At 42.4% G+C, this 17,116-nt stretch overlaps 1 protein-coding gene across 2 annotated transcripts in view; it reads left to right on the plus strand.

Moving 5' to 3' along the window:
* Positions 1-15,883, plus strand: part of LOC307007800 (zinc-binding protein A33-like) — a 365,074-nt gene extending 349,191 nt beyond the window's left edge. Inside the window, exons 2-7 of one of the 2 annotated variants that reach the window (XM_079630170.1) lie at positions 1,974-2,392; positions 12,348-12,443; positions 12,638-12,868; positions 12,986-13,008; positions 13,090-13,208; positions 15,110-15,883. In XM_079630170.1, the coding sequence (XP_079486296.1) occupies positions 1,997-2,392; positions 12,348-12,443; positions 12,638-12,868; positions 12,986-13,008; positions 13,090-13,208; positions 15,110-15,654 (1,410 nt within the window). In that variant the 5' untranslated portion in view covers positions 1,974-1,996 and the 3' untranslated portion in view covers positions 15,655-15,883. Of the gene's footprint in view, positions 1-1,759; positions 2,393-12,347; positions 12,444-12,637; positions 12,869-12,985; positions 13,009-13,089; positions 13,209-15,109 lie in introns of those variants that run through there. The other variant, XM_079630169.1, reaches the window with a different exon arrangement.
* The last annotated feature ends 1,233 nt before the right edge of the window (positions 15,884-17,116 follow it).

Consider the following 17,116-nt stretch of genomic DNA (forward strand, 5'->3'; position numbering starts at 1 on the left):
GCTGTTTCTACTCAACTTTCTATTCATCAAAGAATCCTGATTTATTTATTTTTTTACACAACTGTTTTCAACATTGATAATTCACCTTTGGCTAAGCCCCGCCCCCCCCTTAGTTACTGTTGCTACCGCCGTCAACTTCCTCTGGGCTCTGGTTTGTATCAACATGGCTTATGCTGTGACGGCTCTTCCTGATGAAATTTTATCAAACTTTTATAAAGCAGCAAATAAAGTGTCCGATAGAAGTAGGCAAAAGGGGCTCAGTGTGCGTTCGAAGGCTATATTCAAGACATAAACGCAAGCAACAACAAGGCATCCAAATAGAGGCAAAAGCATAACGGTCACAGTCAAAAAATGAACCACCGCATATCCTAATGGAGACGGAGACTGAGACTCACAATATCAGGAGCAACACTGTTCATGCAAAGCTGTAGGTCTCTATTCACTTCTATAATCGTTATTACAAAGCAAACGGACTACGCGAGTATAAAGTTGTGATACTAAAATTGCTCCACTAAGGTGGTGTCCATCTTGAAAAATGGCCGCCATCTTGAAATTTCAAGTAGCTGTGGGTGGCTTATTGTCTAGTGACCATCAGAGACATGCCAATTTTCATGCTTGTATCACCAAATAACCCACTATATCACTTAACTGCTCCACTAAGGTGTCGGCCATCTTGAAAAATGGCCGTCATCTTGAAATTTCAAGTGGCTCGGACAATTTTCTTGTCAAGTGACCCATGGAGACTGCTCATGCCAATTTTCACGCTTGTATCATAAACTGAGCGATTATATCACTTAGCCGCTCCACTAACACCAAATGGACTTGTTCATCTAATGAAATGTCATTTATCATTTGAAGAGATTGTAAAGAGTGAGCAGAAATTTCTGATTGAAGACAAGAGTATTTACGACCCAAAATGTAGTAATAAAATGATAAGAAACGTGTTTCCGTCAAGAAAACGAATTACCCCGAGGGGGATTTTTTTTTGGAATTCTTTGATAGAAAATGTTAATTGGAAGAAAGCATGGCTCTTACCTTACACATTTTGTATCCCTAACAAGGTGAAAGAACTACACTTAAGATGTATTATTACACTTAATAATAACTACACTTAAGATTATGCATAATATATATCCCACTAACGAAATCACATCTAAATTTGATAATATTAATTTGAATTGTAATTTCTGTAAAAGCAGTAACGAGTCAATTGATCATCTTTTCTTTAATCGCTCCCTTGTTAAAGAATTTTGGTTGGATTGTCAAAACTCCTTGTTTCAAAACTAAAAGTATATATTGATTCTGTATTGGGAGATACAATCTGTTATTTTTCTCATTGTAATTGTAGAATAGAATATATTGGAAACATATTTATTTTATCGGCAAAATATTTTATTCATAAATGCAAATTTGCTCTAAAAGTACCCAAATTAAATAGACTTCAACTACTTAATTAAGACACTGAAAAGAATTATCAACAAAAAAAGTGTCAAACTTTTTAAATTGTATGATATTTTGTTGAGTGAAATGTAATTTGATTTAATACCTCTTTTATTTTTCCATTGTCCTTAACACTTAGTGTATTTACTGTCTTCCTCCTTTTGTCATCCAATGCCATTTCATTGTTGCAATTGTTCTTTTTTTCCCCTTATTTGTTATTTGATTGTTCATCAGCAAAAAAAAAAAAAAAAAAAAAAAAAGTATTCCAATGAAGAAAAAAGCTTTCATTCGATTCCTCCGTCCTCCTTTCTTTCCGTGCGTCCTCCAGGGGTGGAGCTGAGACGCACAGATAAGGATTGAGAAGCACCCTTTTGTCTCAACAAAAGCATTAAAGAATAAGCAATCGATGGAGAACAAAGAGAAAAACTTTACAGAAGGATTTTTGTGAAGTTAATTTCTGGACAGTAGATCTTTGATTCTCATTGTGATTCATTTTTGAAAACCGTCGTTCAGAAAGTGAAAGTAAAGTTTAGTTTGCGAGACTCAAGCGGTGAAAATGGCTTCAGCAGCTGAAGATGATTATATTTGTCCTGTTTGCTGTGACATCTTCAAGGTTCCTGTTTTTCTGTCCTGTAGTCACAGTTTCTGTAAAGAGTGTCTACAACAGTTCTGGAAAACTAAGGGAACTCAGGAGTGTCCTCTCTGCAGGAGAAGATCCTCAAGAGAAGATCCTCCAGTTAATCTAGCGTTAAAAAACTTGTGTGAGTCGTTCCTGAAGGAGAGAAATGAGAAACGTTCATCAGGATCTGAGGAGATCTGCAGTTTACACAGTGAGAAACTCAAACTCTTCTGTCTGGAGGACAAACAGCCTGTGTGTTTAGTGTGCAGAGACTCAGAGAAACACACCAACCACACATTCAGACCCATCAGTGAAGTGCTTTCCTTATATAAGGTAAGACAAATGTTTCTTGTTTCACATGTAAAAAACAATAATTAGTCATAAACATAGTTGACACTTACAATTAGAGGGAGTAAAGTTTAATGCGTAGGCTATTTAGCGTGTTGTTCGGGGGAGGGCTGCGAGCTCGGAGTTCGGCCTGGACCCAGTGTACTCCGCCCCGAACCCAGTGTACTCCGCCCCATTTGCCCATCCTGATTTCTTATGTTTTTGTGTCTCATACTAAATATTGGGGCATTTTTCAGATATCATTATTTTGAAAAAAAAAAAAAATGGATATGAGAACGTAACCTACAACTAAATTAACGTTATCTTACATAATTTCTAAACATTTATATTTAGTTTTGTGAACCTTTTTATAAAACATGGCCATTTATTTGTATTTCAAGGGCTTATGTCTGCTATTGTAGGCTCATTTAGTTAATGTAAGCAACTAATACGCCTTTTCCACCAAGGCAGAGCTGGTGCTGGTTCATAGCCAGAGCCTAGTTTCAAATCCAAATTTCGACCACCAAAGCACCAGCTCCGAACCAGTGTTGCCAGATTGAGACGGTGATTTCCAGCCCAAAAGCTCACCAAAACCCGCCCACTCCAAGATAAAACCGCCCAAAATTTTACTACCAAAATAATGTGATATAATTTTATGGCCATGTCATTCAAGGTTGATAAGCACAATTTGTATATCCTTAAAACAAAATAACGATGATAAAATAAAATAAAAAAAATCCCAGAAAAACGGATCAAAACAGGGCAATAATTAGGGAGAATTAGCAAATATGACTTTAAATGTCCAGGTGGACACTGTCAAAACGGCAATCAAGAAATTAACCGATGACTTTAACCCTCGGAACATTGCAGAACATAATACGCAGAATTTAGCAGTCAAAACTGATCATCGTTGATTCAAACCTTTGTCAGCCGCTGTCAGGGACAAGAGTGCATGCAGTCTGGACGGTGTAAAAGTTGCACCACCAACGCCAGCTGACTCTGCTGCATGTGTGTGTTGTAATGTCATGATGACTGATTTTATGGACTATGCACACTTTAGTTTAGTTTTTTAACCAATTAGACTTTAAAATGTAGATGTTTGAAAACCGCCGAACTGACCCCAAACCAGCCCAAATTTTTCCACCCGCCCAAACCCTTTTTTACCCGCACAATCAAATTCAAAACCGCCCAATTGGGCCCAATCTGGCTCCGAACCAGTAAAAGTGGTTCTTAAAGGGACACTGTCATGGACTCTGTTCCATTCAGCTTAAACACTCCCAAGAAACTCCAGGACACAGCTGATTCATTTCCATGAAGTTTACTGGGAATTTTGTGAAACTGAAATACAGTACAATGAGATGCCTATATTATTAATCAAACCCAAATACACAGTACCAGTGTAAATAGCACCATTTAGCTAACATAGCAGTGTAGCCTATATGATAAACACAATCAAGCTAGTAAAAACGACCAGCAGCAATAAACATAAATCTAATTTAGCTGTCTCAATAATCTTGCAAAATTGCAAATAAGCAGTAACATATACACAATGAGAAATACTTACAGACGTTGCTTTTAGCAAAAAGAGAGAAAGAAAAGCGATCGACTCAGAAACTGACGACTGAGAGAGCTCACGCATTCATGTAGCTGTTTACCGCATGACGATTACACTTCCCCTTTCCCAACGTGCGCTGGTACGTTACTATGGTTACAAAGATAAACAAACCACACTGAACTAGCGAAACAAAGTATAAACACATTTTCAAGCGGCATGACACTCCCCGCTTGGGATCTTTAAAGAGCCCACATTAATTAACATAATCAGTCTTTGGAGAGAGAAGCAGAAACACTTCTGTAATGGGCCGAGAAAAAGTATTTCTGGTTCCATCCTTGACGACTTCCACTTGAACCTTCCGGACCAATCCATCTTCTCCTGGAAAGGTTTTTGTGATGATGCCCGTAGGCCATTGATTTCTCTTTGCCTGATTGTCTTTCAAGAGAACTATGTCTCCTTCTTGGAGGTTCGGCCTTTTTCCTTGCCACTTGTGCCGAAGCTGCAATGTCTTGAGGTATTCATGTTTCCACCTGTTCCAAAACATGTCTGCTAAGCCCTGAACCCGCTTCCACTCCTCTCTGACAAGATGCGCTTCCTCAAAACTTCCTGACGGAGGAGGAGGTGCAGAACCTATCTTGAGAGTCAGGAGCATTGCTGGGGTGAGGATGAGAAGCGATTCCGGATCCGATGACACTGGGACAAGCGGTCTAGCATTCATGATTGCAGCTACCTCGGCCATGAGTGTGGTCAGAACTTCATGTGTAAGGTGAGACCTCCTCTGTTCAAGCAGCATGCAGTCCAAAATACGGCGGGCAATGCCAATCATTCGTTCCCACGCGCCACCCATATGAGACGCGTGGGGCGGGTTGAATACCCAGGTGCAGCTCTGTGTGTCCAGGTACTCTTCCACACTGTTGAAGCCTGGATTAGTCTTGTTCATTTCCAGCTCACGAGAGGCACCGATGAAGTTAGTTCCGCAGTCAGAGCGGATCTGCTTTGCGGGGCCCCTGATTGCAAAGAACCTCCTTAAGGCGTTGATAAAGGTGCTGGCACTCATTGCTTCAATTACCTTAATGTGAACTGCCCTTGAGCACATGCATGAGAACATCACAGCCCATCGTTTAGAGTTGGAGACTCCTCCTCTTGTGCGGCGTGAGACAATGTCCCATGGTCCAAAGACGTCGACACCTACGTAGGTGAAAGGAGGTGCTACTTGTAGCCGTTCTGCTGGCAGAGCTGCCATCTGCTGATGCTCGGTCTTTCCCCTCAGCTTTCTACAAGTGATACATCTGTGAAGCAGACTGCTGATGCAGCGTTTAGCTCCCACCAGCCAGAACCCTGCCGCTCGAATGGCACCTTCGGTCAGATGTCTTCCTTGGTGTTTCACTGCTTCGTGATAGTGAGACACAAGCAGGGTTGCGAGATGATGCCGGCCAGGAATGATGATGGGGTGAGTCTCGTTCATGCTCAGATCTGACGTTCCAATCCGACCTCCCACTCTAAGAAGTTGATCTTGGTCCATGGTGGGGTGCAATTTCCACAGGCTGCTGGAAGATGGGATGTTGGATCCTGAGTTGATACACTTAAGTTCCTGTGTATAGCACTCATTCTGGACACTCTTCACGATGCACACTTTGGCCCTCAGCAACTCTTCCTCTGTAGAGCGACAGATGTGCCACCCCTGACATTCTTTCTGGGTGGAGTGGGCAAAGGAACGAGCCACGTGGATGAGGTGCGCTATGGCTGTGAGGAGAGTGCTGAACTTGGAAAAGCGTTTAAAGCGTTGTGGGTGTACCACATCTCTGGTAACATGTGTAAGACTTGTCACCACCTGAGGACGCACTTCAGAGTCAGTGTCAGGGTCAATAAGGTTATAACTCTCTTGAAACTTAGGTGCAAAGATGCATCATGGAGAAAGGCTGGTCCTTTGAGCCAAGTTGTGCTGCTAAGTAAGGCTGGTGTCACAGTTCTTGACCCAATGTCAGCTGGGTTGAGGTGCGTTGGGACGTACTTCCACTGGCCGGAACAAGGCGATTCGTTGGACCCTGTTGTGTACGTAGACATAGAATCTCCTTGACTGGTTCTGGATGTACCCCAATACAACCTTGCTATCTGTGTAGTAAGTTATGTTGTCAAATGTTGTGTAAATCTCTGCAACTACCATCTCTGCGATCTCGATGGCGAGTACAGCCGCACAGAGCTCAAGTCTCGGGATAGTTATGCCAGGCTGGGGGGCCAACTTTGCCTTCCCGAAGACAAAGCCAATCTCAGTCTGTTCTTGGTGGCTTGTCACCTTGATGTAGGCTATGGCTGCTATTGCCTTGACTGATGCGTCTGCAAAGACACAGAGTTCTCTTCTTAGCGCGCCTGTGGTGGAGAAGGACGTATAAGTGCGTGGTATCTGGAGCCCCTCTAGGTCTTGGAGTGACTGTTTCCATCTAGTCCACTCAATCTCCATGTCTTTGGGAAGAGGTGTGTCCCAGTCCTCTGCTTGCGTGGTGAGTTCTCGGAGTATCAAGCTTCCATGAACCGTGATGGGTGCAAGGAACCCTAGAGGATCATAGAGGCTGTTAACTGTTGAGAGTACCCCTCTGCGAGTGAATGGCTTTTGATCATCTTCGATTTGAAACATGAAGGTGTCTATGTGCATGTTCCAGAACAATCCAAGGCTACGTTGGATAGGCAAATCATCAACAAAGAGATCTAGGCTGTTGACGTCCTTGGTACGATCTTCGGGGGGAAATGCTTCGATGACTGCCGGTCGATTTGAAGCAATTTTGTGCAGCCTGAGGTTAGAAGCTGCAAGCATCTTCTGTGCTCGCCCGAGGACACTGATGGCCTCTTCCTTTGTGCTGAAGGACTTTAAAGCGTCGTCAACGTAGAACTCGCGGTCGATGAACCTTCTTGCATCGCTGCCATAGTCGGCTTCTGCTTCCTTAGCTGCCCGTCGCAGACCATACACGGCAACGGCAGGCGAGGGACTGTTCCCAAAAAGGTGATCCCGCATTCTGTAGTCCACGATGTCGGAGGTAGGGTCGTTGTTCCTATACCACAGAAAGCGGAGAAAATCACGGTGGTCCTTCTTAACGACAAAGCAGTGGAACATGTGCTCGATGTCGGCGGTGATCGCCACCTGTTCCTTCCTGAACCTCATAAGAACACCCAGCAGGCTATTATTAAGGTCAGGGCCAGTGAGCAAGACATCGTTGAGCGACACTCCTTCACATGACGCGCTGCTGTCGAAGACCACACAGATCTTATCTGGCTTCCTAGGATGGTACACACCGAACAGGGGCAGGTACCAACACTCTTGTCCAGGCTGCACTGGCGGGGCAACTTCTGCGTGTGCCTTCTTGAGCATCTTCTCCATAAACTCTAGGAAATCGGCTTTCATCTGTGGTCGTTTTTCCAATGAGCACCGAAGTGAGACAAGGCAGTCGAAAGCCTGTTTCCTGTTGTTAGGCAGCCGCTGTCTCGGCGACCGAAAAGGTAAAGGTGCAACCCAACTTTTGGAGCTGTCCTGTTGGCACTCAGCTTCCATTATCTTCAGAAACTCTAGATCCTCCATGGATGGAGCAAGTCTGTGGTCGTCGGGGGTACGAGCGAAGACAGTCTGCCCCAAGGAGTCTCCACTGAGCATCATTGAGCCACAGGTGGAGGTTGGTGCTGGATGATGCTGAGGTTTAGGTACTTGACCAAATACCTCTTTCACTCTGATCTGGTTGTTGCATGGCTGAAGATAACTCGCACGACCGTTCTCTAAGATGGCTGTCTTGTAACTCCTCACCTCAAGTGGTCTGTGAGCACCTCCAAGGCACACGTCACCAACGACGACCCATCCTAGGTCAAGCCTTTGAGCAAACGGTGTATCTCCTGGGCCACTTATCTGCTCTCTGACCTTGTGTGCCTGTAAGATGTCTCTGCCCAGTAAGAGGAGTATTTTGGCGTCCGGATCCAGAGGCGGAATCTTGTTGGCGATGTGCTTCAGGTGGGCATGATGGTAGGCTGCTTCCGGCGTAGGAATCTCAGAGCGAACGTTAGGGATTTGGTTGCACTCGAGGAGTGTAGGCAGAGGAATGCTTACTTTCTTGTCCACCGGTTCCACAGTGTAACCGCTGGCTCTCCTCCCCGCTGTCTCTGAACGCCCCGCACAGGTCTTGAGTGTATATAAGTAAGAACTTCCAGAGATCTTGAAAACCTCAAAGAACTCCGACCGCGCCAGGGAGCGATTGCTCTGCTCGTCCAGTATGGCGTACATTCTCTTGGACTCCTCCCTGCATCCATTTGGGAACACCCTGACGAGGCAGATCTTAGCACATGCTCTGGCACTCAATCCTTCGCCACATACTTGAGTGCACGTTGACTTGACCTCCTGGATGTCTACTCTGTCCTCCTCCCCGCCGTCCTCTGAAGTGATAGGGGACGACTTAGATTTCCAGGTAGGTGGGCAGGGGTGAAGCGCTGTCACATGAGCGGTGCTCTCACACTCTGTACATTTTATCTCCGCGGTGCAGTTCTTTGCAAGATGCTCTGTGGAGGAGCAACATCGAAAGCAGATGTAATGCTCTTTCAAAAGCTGTTTAAAAATTACCGTATGGACAGGCAGAGGAGCTCGCAAGCAATCGGGAGGACGTGGAGGCATAAAGTCAAGGGAGAAGCCCATAGAGAGTGATAAAGTTGCTCCCGTTGCTAGCTCATGGACAGCTAATACCCACGCTCTCCGTCTCTGAGAGATTCGGAAGGGAATGATTCAGATTTCTCTCGGCACAGCTACTAGAAGACCTACAGGTTGCTCACGTCACATCTACGTCGTCAAGCTCAGTTTGAGCCTGCGCAGTTCGCCTTGCGATCAGTGAGTGCTTCTAATTGACTTCACTTCTCTCCGTTGAAACCTATGGGGTCGCTGTGTCCAGTTTATATACTCTATGGTAGGTCCACGGAGGCTTCCATGTAGTTCCGCCATCTTGCAAAACTATAATAGCAGAGAGGGACAAAAAGTACTAAGCCAACGCGTTTCCACAACGCGTTTTCGTTCAGAGCCAGCCGAAACCAGCAGAAACGCAGGTGCAGAGCAGTGAGAGGCGCTTGAAACTGCACCGGCAAGTTTAAAAGTCTGGATTGCATTGTTATTATGGACCATACATATGCCAAGCCACAGGAGAAGAAAACATCGTCGCCAAAAAAGTCAAAAATAGGACGTAAAATGCATGGGATTTCCCCCTTTCTGGTCAATGTATCCCTGCCTCTGCTTAATTATTTTTATCCCCGGTGGGAATAAATTTATCCTCCCCTCAAAGTGATCATAGTGCAACTACATAGTGGCGAGACGGATCACAAAACTTATCACGGATCCGTGGTTTGATTAAAGTCAATTTTATTTTAAAATGATTACTCACTCACTCTTGAGCGTAGGGTGACCACCATCAAACAAACCAAATGTGGGACGATTACTAAGTTTGTGTGGGACAATGTGGGACATGTTGCCAACACTAAAAAATAACCTGAAACTGTTATATAATGTAAAGATTATATAATAGAATCTAACTTAATAAAAACATTTGTATTCTGCCTTTCAGCTGATTAAAATATTTTGTTCGTTAGTCCCTTCCAGAAAACACCATTACATTACAATGTAACATAACATGTCTTTATTTTACATGTCATTTAAGTTCAACATCACTGAGCCCAAAGGCAGCAGGCATCATGCAGATAACTATTTTTGAAACAGTTCTGACCAAGTCCAACTAAAATCCAACAAAATAAATAAAGATCAAATAAAATAAAAAACAACATAAAATTAGTTAATTGACAGTCTTATATATTAAGAATCTATTTAACCAAAAACTTTTATATTTTTAGAAAGGATGTGAATTAGAACAACCACAGCAGGCAATACGTTCTAACTCTGTTAAATTCACATTTTAATTGACCGAATTATCCATTTGTTTTCTGACAGGGAACACATGGAACGAATCACCGCTCCACATTTTGATTGACAGCCGCCACAACCTACCAGTGACCGTGTTTACTCCTTTCATTTCAACCATTGGATAGGATTTTAAAAACGGCTGTTGTATTTGCACTTCTGACGAAGCGCTGTTAAATATAGGTGAAAAACTATGCCACAAAAACAATAAATAAAATGCTTTCTTAAAAAGGCAAAAGATCGCATGCACGTTTTCTTAATATGATCATTAAAAACCAACAGACTGATGGAAATGCGGGACATTTTCTCAATATGCGACGTGCGGGACAAGGGGGTGAAAATGCTGTGCGGTACAACGCAAACCGGGACGGGTGGTCACCCTACTTGAGCGTCTGGCGCGAGTGATTTCAATGTAAAGACGCGTTTATGCGCGTCTAGAGGTCCTGCGGCGCGGTGTTTAGCGCGGGGCGGTAGACGCGAGCCTCATTCTACTCCAGTTTGCGCGAATGAGGCGAATTGCTATCACAGATAATGTCTTTTCTATCATTTCACTGTAGCTCAGCATCGCGATGTAAAGTTAACGTTATTGCATGATCACAGTTCATATGTGTGGGGAAAAGTAAGCTATTAGAGTAAAAATATTGCGTTAGGCTACTTCAGTTAATAAGAAAAAAGATTAAAGTCAGTAATTCATACTGTAACATTTTGTTTGTTGTCATGTTGCAGTTTGTTTAAAATAAACAAAACTCGACGAAATGCTATTAGAAGACATCCTGTCAAAGCTTTTTGGTACATATCGGCTACCGTAGATGCAATGCGCATTTGAAAAAGCGAGGCGCTGGAGAGCAAAATTAGTTTGAATGCAAAATACAAATTCACCACTAGATGGGAGTAATTCCTACTTATTGTCCCTTTAAGTAGCACCAAAACATTGCTGGGCTAGAAGTAAGAACCGCTTGCGTCAGGGGCTGGGGGCGGGGTTACCGTGACCAACAAGACGAAAATAAACTTGTGACCGCCATTTTTTAAATAGCTGCTAATCGAGCTAATAGCAGCTCGATTGTAATCTCCGTCTCTGCAAGTTACGGCGAGCTGCACGAACGCGTTGGATTCGCCGTGTTTGGATGCCGATGTAGATTCGCAAAGCCATGAGCATGAATAGTAACGCAAAGACCGCCATTTTTGATGTAAGACTTGTTCGAGATGCATCAGAGCGGCGTGGACCGATCAGAGACAAGAGACTCCTTGTGCTTTTGGATCGCTTTCGCAGTGCTTTGATGTCATGTGGCGATCGGTCTGCGAGAAGCCGAACCGTCTCGAACAAGCCTGGTGTGTTTTTGTTTGGCGCTGCCGCGCTAGCGTTGCTGGGCAACATGAGATGTATACACAGTGACGTAAGATCTGGCTCTGTTGTGGCGCTCTAGCCTGTGGAAAGACAAACCGGTTCTTAGAAGACCCGTCAGTAGAACCAACTCCGAACCGGCAATAGCTCTAGCTCTGAACCAGCACCTGGTTCTTGCTGGTGGAAAAGGGGTATATTTTAGACGAATTGGGTGCCGGTGCGGTGAGAAGGACATGCTCGGCCAGATCCGGCTTGAAGTCGTGCATCTTCGGATGCGGAGGCGCCCGCTCGTACCGAACCGTGATGTATGAACCGAACCATGACTTCAGTGTACCGTTCCACCCCTAGTGTGTGATATATACGTTCCACCCCCCTTTTTTTTTAATATCTCCCTAATTCTGAGGTCTCAAGGTTGGCAAGTATGCCTGAACAACATTATAAATACAGTTTCATAGATTTGAGGAATTAGTAACTATGGGGCCAAATACTTTATCACGCAGGCCCAGTTAGTATTGGACAACTTTTTTGCTTCAGTAAATAACATTGTCATTTACAAACTGTACTTTGTGTTCACTCAGGTTGCCTTTGTTTTATGGTAAGTTTTAGGCCCCGTTTACACGATGGGAAAACGCAGATATTTCTCTGCGTTTTGGCCTGTCATTTACACGAAAACGCCGTTTTTATCCCAGAAAACGATCATTTCTAAAAACTCCGGCCAAAGTGGAGATTTCTGAAAATGCCGGTTATATGTTGTCGTGTCAACTGGGAGAAGCGGGGTTTTAGGTTCTCTCTTGTCGATTCTGAGGATTCTGATTGGCTTGCATGGCTTTATCCTTCTCCCTACACTGCCGCCCATAGGTTTAGCATAGTTATAAAGGCGCTCGACAGCGTATTTATGCGGGTTGTGTGCACGATGTTATTATTGAAAACGGAGGGGGAGAAATATTCGTTTCTCTAAATACCCGGCTATGTGTAAATGTGGCCTTAATTTCTGAATCAATTTAGTACGAGATTTACACAAAAACAGAAGAAATCAGGGTGGGGGTAAATACTTTTGCACAGGATTGTATGATCATATCACGGTATTTTCTTCTCTTCGCTGTAATCTGGTGTTTAATGTATTTTTGTTCAATTCTAGGAGGAGCTCAACACAGCACTGAAGTCCTTACAGCAGAAACTTCAACACAATGAAATAAAGAAAGGAGAGTTTGAGAAAACAGCTCAACACATCAATGTGAGGAAACAGAATCAAGAGTCATTTTCATTACAGCTGAAGGATCACTTTATACAGTTATGAATTTATATATTTAATATAATGTATTCCAGTTGATTATTTCTGTAAATGACAAGCAGCATCTGCTTCTGGATCCGCTATATGTCGGGTATCCGAGATTTGTGTTGATTGAAGTGAATGTGATGTGATTTCAGTCTCAAGCTGAGCACACAGAGCGTCAGATTAAAGAAGAGTTTGAGAAGCTTCATCAGTTTCTCAGAGACGAAGAAGAAGCTGCAGTCACTGCACTGAGGGAGGAAGAGGAGCAGAAGAAGCAGAGGATGAAGGAGAAGCTGGAGGAGATGAACACACACATCTCAGCTCTTTCACACACACTCAGAGACATGGAGGAGATGATGAAAGACAACGACGTCTCGTTTCTAAAGGTGACAAATCAATCTGGCTTCATTCTCTGTGCAGAAAACAACTTGTATAGAGAGACTCGCTGACGGTGAGAGTGTTTGATAAGATATTAAAATGTTTTTAAACTCTATATTTTCCAGAACTTTAACGCCTCAATGGAAAGGTAAGTGAGCTGCTCGTATCTCTTCTCTCAGTGGATCTGAACTCAAACTCACTGCAGTTCTGACTCCTGAATGTTCCTCAGAGTCCAGATCTCACAGCCGGATCCACGGATGAGTTCTGGAGCTTTGATTCATGTGTCGCGTTATCTGGGTAACCTGCCGTTCAGAGTCGGGAAGAAGATGCTGGAAACTGTCCAACACAGTGAGTCTCAGCAGATCTGACACCAGTGCAGAAAATAGTGCAGATACAAACACACACAACATCAACATTTGATAGAAATATATTTAAAGGGGTCATGACATGAGAAACCAAATTTGCCTTGATCTTTTGGTATATAAGAGGTCTTTGTACCATTAAAACGTCCTGCAAGTTTCATAGCTTAAGACGTCCTCCCCATTATAAACAAATTATTTATTTAATCAAGCTCTAAATACAGCTCGTTCTGGATTCATGGTAAGAAGTGACGTCACGGTACGAAGTGACGTACCAGCGTTTGCATATGACCGCCTCCAGCACAAGACAACTACGCTTTAAGCGCAAGGCAACTACGCTCATTTCGTATCATTGTCGCGCCCGCGCGCCGCGCACCTCACATGTGTTCAGTCGACGGACAGCGAGTGGGTCTGTGTACAGGGAAATTACGATGCCACGCAGATGTGCTGTTCCTGGCTGTGGACAAACAACATCTTTGAATACGCTGCGAAAGATCCAGACGTCAGGGAAAAATGGATGCACTTTATTTTTTGCGGACGTCTCAGTCACGGCAGTGTTAGTTTAAGCGTTTGTTCTATACATTTGAAGGATGACTGTTTTGAGCTTTGCCAGAAAACTGTTGCTCAAAGATAAGTCCGTGCCGACTATTCTGGGCTCAACATCGACGACGCAAACTGTAAGTAATGTATTTAAAACTTTAAACTACTTTTTAATTACGCTGAAAGATCCAGTCGTCAGGGAAAAAATGGATGCACTTTACTTTTTGCGGACGTCCCAGTCACGGCAGTGTTCTATACATTTAAGGATGACTGTTTTGAGGAAAAAATCCCAATATGATGCTTGGCTTTGCCAGAAAACTGTTGCTCAAAGATAAGTCCGTGCCGAATATTCTGGGCTCAATAACGACGACGCAAACTTACTTTTTACCATGGCTAATATAAACACATTTGTATAAGAGAATCTTGAAAATATGTGGCCTTTCTAGTAGGCCTACATGTGATAGAAAATTAAAAATGTTGCCTTTATCAATGCTGCATCTTCAAAGATGGCCTATGCATTTTTGTCCGTGGTACACCCTATCATTTCATTGGAATTAGTTAAATAATGTTAAACTGTTAGCAAATTAGGCTATATGATAATTATGCAACAATAATCTGTTTTCAAGTGTCTCGGGTTAATTTTTTTTTATTAATTCAAAATAGTTTCACTTTCCATGTGGACACGGGCTGATCCAGTCTTCGTTGTTGTGGTGATCGTTCATTTTCCTCTGATTCCGGCTCAAACATAATAAGGTTTTATCATTGCAAGAGCCATCGCTTCGCATGCATCACCCGCTAATAAACAGTTGCGCCGAATCCGCAAATGTTCTGGCTGGGGGCGTTAATAATTGATGCATAGGCACTGACGTTAGCCAATCATAACAGTGGGCGTTAACACTGAACTCTTAAAGGGGAAACACCCCCAAAACAGACTGTGTGAATCAGAGGATGAGAAACAGGGTGGGAAAAGGTCATAAATCACTACATTTTAAAAGTTTTTGGTAAAAAAAAACTATAGTAATACTATATTTGCACCTAAGGGAACATAATAATGAAATCAAAAAAACCATGTCATGACCCCTTTAATAATCACTTGAATTTCTAAGTGAATCTGAACTGTATTTCATAAAATCATCAGATCATACAGCGAACTCATAATGAAGTCTATTCCTCATGATCTATGTTTATGATTAGGATACAATCGTGTTTGTTGAACACTGATATTAAACCTGGAGCCTCAATCCATTGTGACAGTATCTGAGAGACCAATGTTATGATAGCATAATTTATGATCGCTTTCAACAAAAGAAAAATGTTTTAATCTCTAATCTGATGTTATTCTCTTTGCAGCGCCGTTGACTCTGGATCCAAACACAGCAAATCCTCTTCTCACAGTCTCTGCTGATCTGACCAGTGTGTCGGTCAGTAATGACGATAAAACACTTCCTGATAATCCAGAGAGGTTTGACAGGTATCCATGTGTCCTGGGATCTGAGGGCTTTAACTCAGGAACACACTTCTGGGATGTGGAGGTTGGAGACAATACAAGCTGGATTCTTGGAATAACCACAGCATCAAACCAGAGGAAGGGAGAGGTTTTCTTTAACTCTAATGTCTGGTGTGTGTATGACATGGACAGAAAATACAGCTCAAAATCCCCAGAGCAACCCATCACTGTCTTTACTGTTAAACAGAAGCTCCAGCGTGTGAGAGTTCGGCTGGACTATGACGGAGGAACATTGTCATTCTCTGATCCTGTAACTAAAGACTGTCTGCGCACATTCAGGACATCCTTCACAGAAACTGTCTTTCCATTCTTATATAATTTCTGCACAACTTCCCCTCTGAGGATCTTACCAGTTAAACTGTTTATTACAGCAGAAAATCACAGTTAAATCTGATTCTGCTTCTAGATTAATACAGTTTTGCAAATTATGCTTCAATAATAACACTGTAATCAAAGCGTCTCATTGATCAATCACGATTAAATGTAAAGTTAAGAACCTGTTTGTCTCTTTCATTTTTTTAAAATCCTGTGTTAATGCCAACTGCATCAATTTTGGCAGAAGTGTGTATTTTTATTGGAATTTTCCTATTTCCTTTCTGCATTTCCTTGCATAAATCACTGGGTACACAAAATATTTACACTCAGGACCTTAAGGACAAAAAAATTCCTAATTTAAATCCATTAAAACTGCCAATTTCTTTTTATCCCAGGGCCATTTAACTGTAAAATGATGCAGCCTTTGTTAAACAGTCTTTTGCGGTTTACAGACACCATTTCATCGCGATTCGAACAAAGCACTTACTGATGATCTGCAGCTGGATCCGTTGTTAGGCTACTCCAGCACGTTTGAGGTAAAATTTCCAGGATTATCACGATATTATTATTCCTCACAGCGAGTGTGTTATCCAGCTGTTGTGGGCGTTGACTGGTTTGCATGTGTTGCCTCAGATTATCTGCGTTTGAATAGCGCGCGCTCTCGATGGGCGTGTCACATTAGCAGAGTAATGAGCTGCCAGAACGATAATGAGAACGGCTGATCGCTCTCTCTTTTTATATAGATTACATAAACAGAGAATATTTGTTTTAGTTTTGAATTAGATCATTTAAAACTACACACTTAAATGATTATAGAGATATATCTGAGCATCTCCGCAAACTAATAGAAAATAACCAAAACAATCCAAGGTTTTTATTTAACACTGTGGCTAGATTAACAAATAAACAAATATCACCTGAACAAAATATTCCGTTACATTTTAATAGTAATGATTTCATGAATTTCTTCACTGAGAAAATAAAAAGCATCAGAAACACAATTGTAAATGTACAATCTTTGACAGCGTCTTATGATTCAGCCTCAATTATCGCCCCTCAAGAACAAATACAGCGCTTTACAACTATAGGACAGGAAGAGCTAAATAAACTTATCACTGCATCTAAACCAACAACATGTTTATTAGATCCAATACCCACTAAACTACTGAAAGAAGTGTTACCTGTAGTGGAAGAGCCTCTTCTCAATATTATTAACTCGTCTCTATCTTTAGGACATGTTCCAAAAACATTCAAGCTGGCAGTTATAAAACCTCTTATTAAGAAACCACAATTAGATCCAAATAACCTAGCAAACTACAGACCCATCTCAAATCTTCCATTTATGTCTAAAATACTAGAAAAAGTTGTGTCCGCTCAACTGTGCTCTTTCTTGCAAGAAAACGATATCTATGAAAAGTTTCAGTTTGGATTCAGGCCACTTCATAGCACAGAAACTGCACTTGTTAAAATTACAAATGATTTACTTTTAGCTTCTGACCAAGGCTGTATCTCAATACTAGTTTTACTCGATCTTA

Source organism: Phoxinus phoxinus (assembly GCF_949152265.1).
Source record: "Phoxinus phoxinus genome assembly, chromosome: 12".
NCBI classification, from domain to species: domain Eukaryota; kingdom Metazoa; phylum Chordata; class Actinopteri; order Cypriniformes; family Leuciscidae; genus Phoxinus; species Phoxinus phoxinus.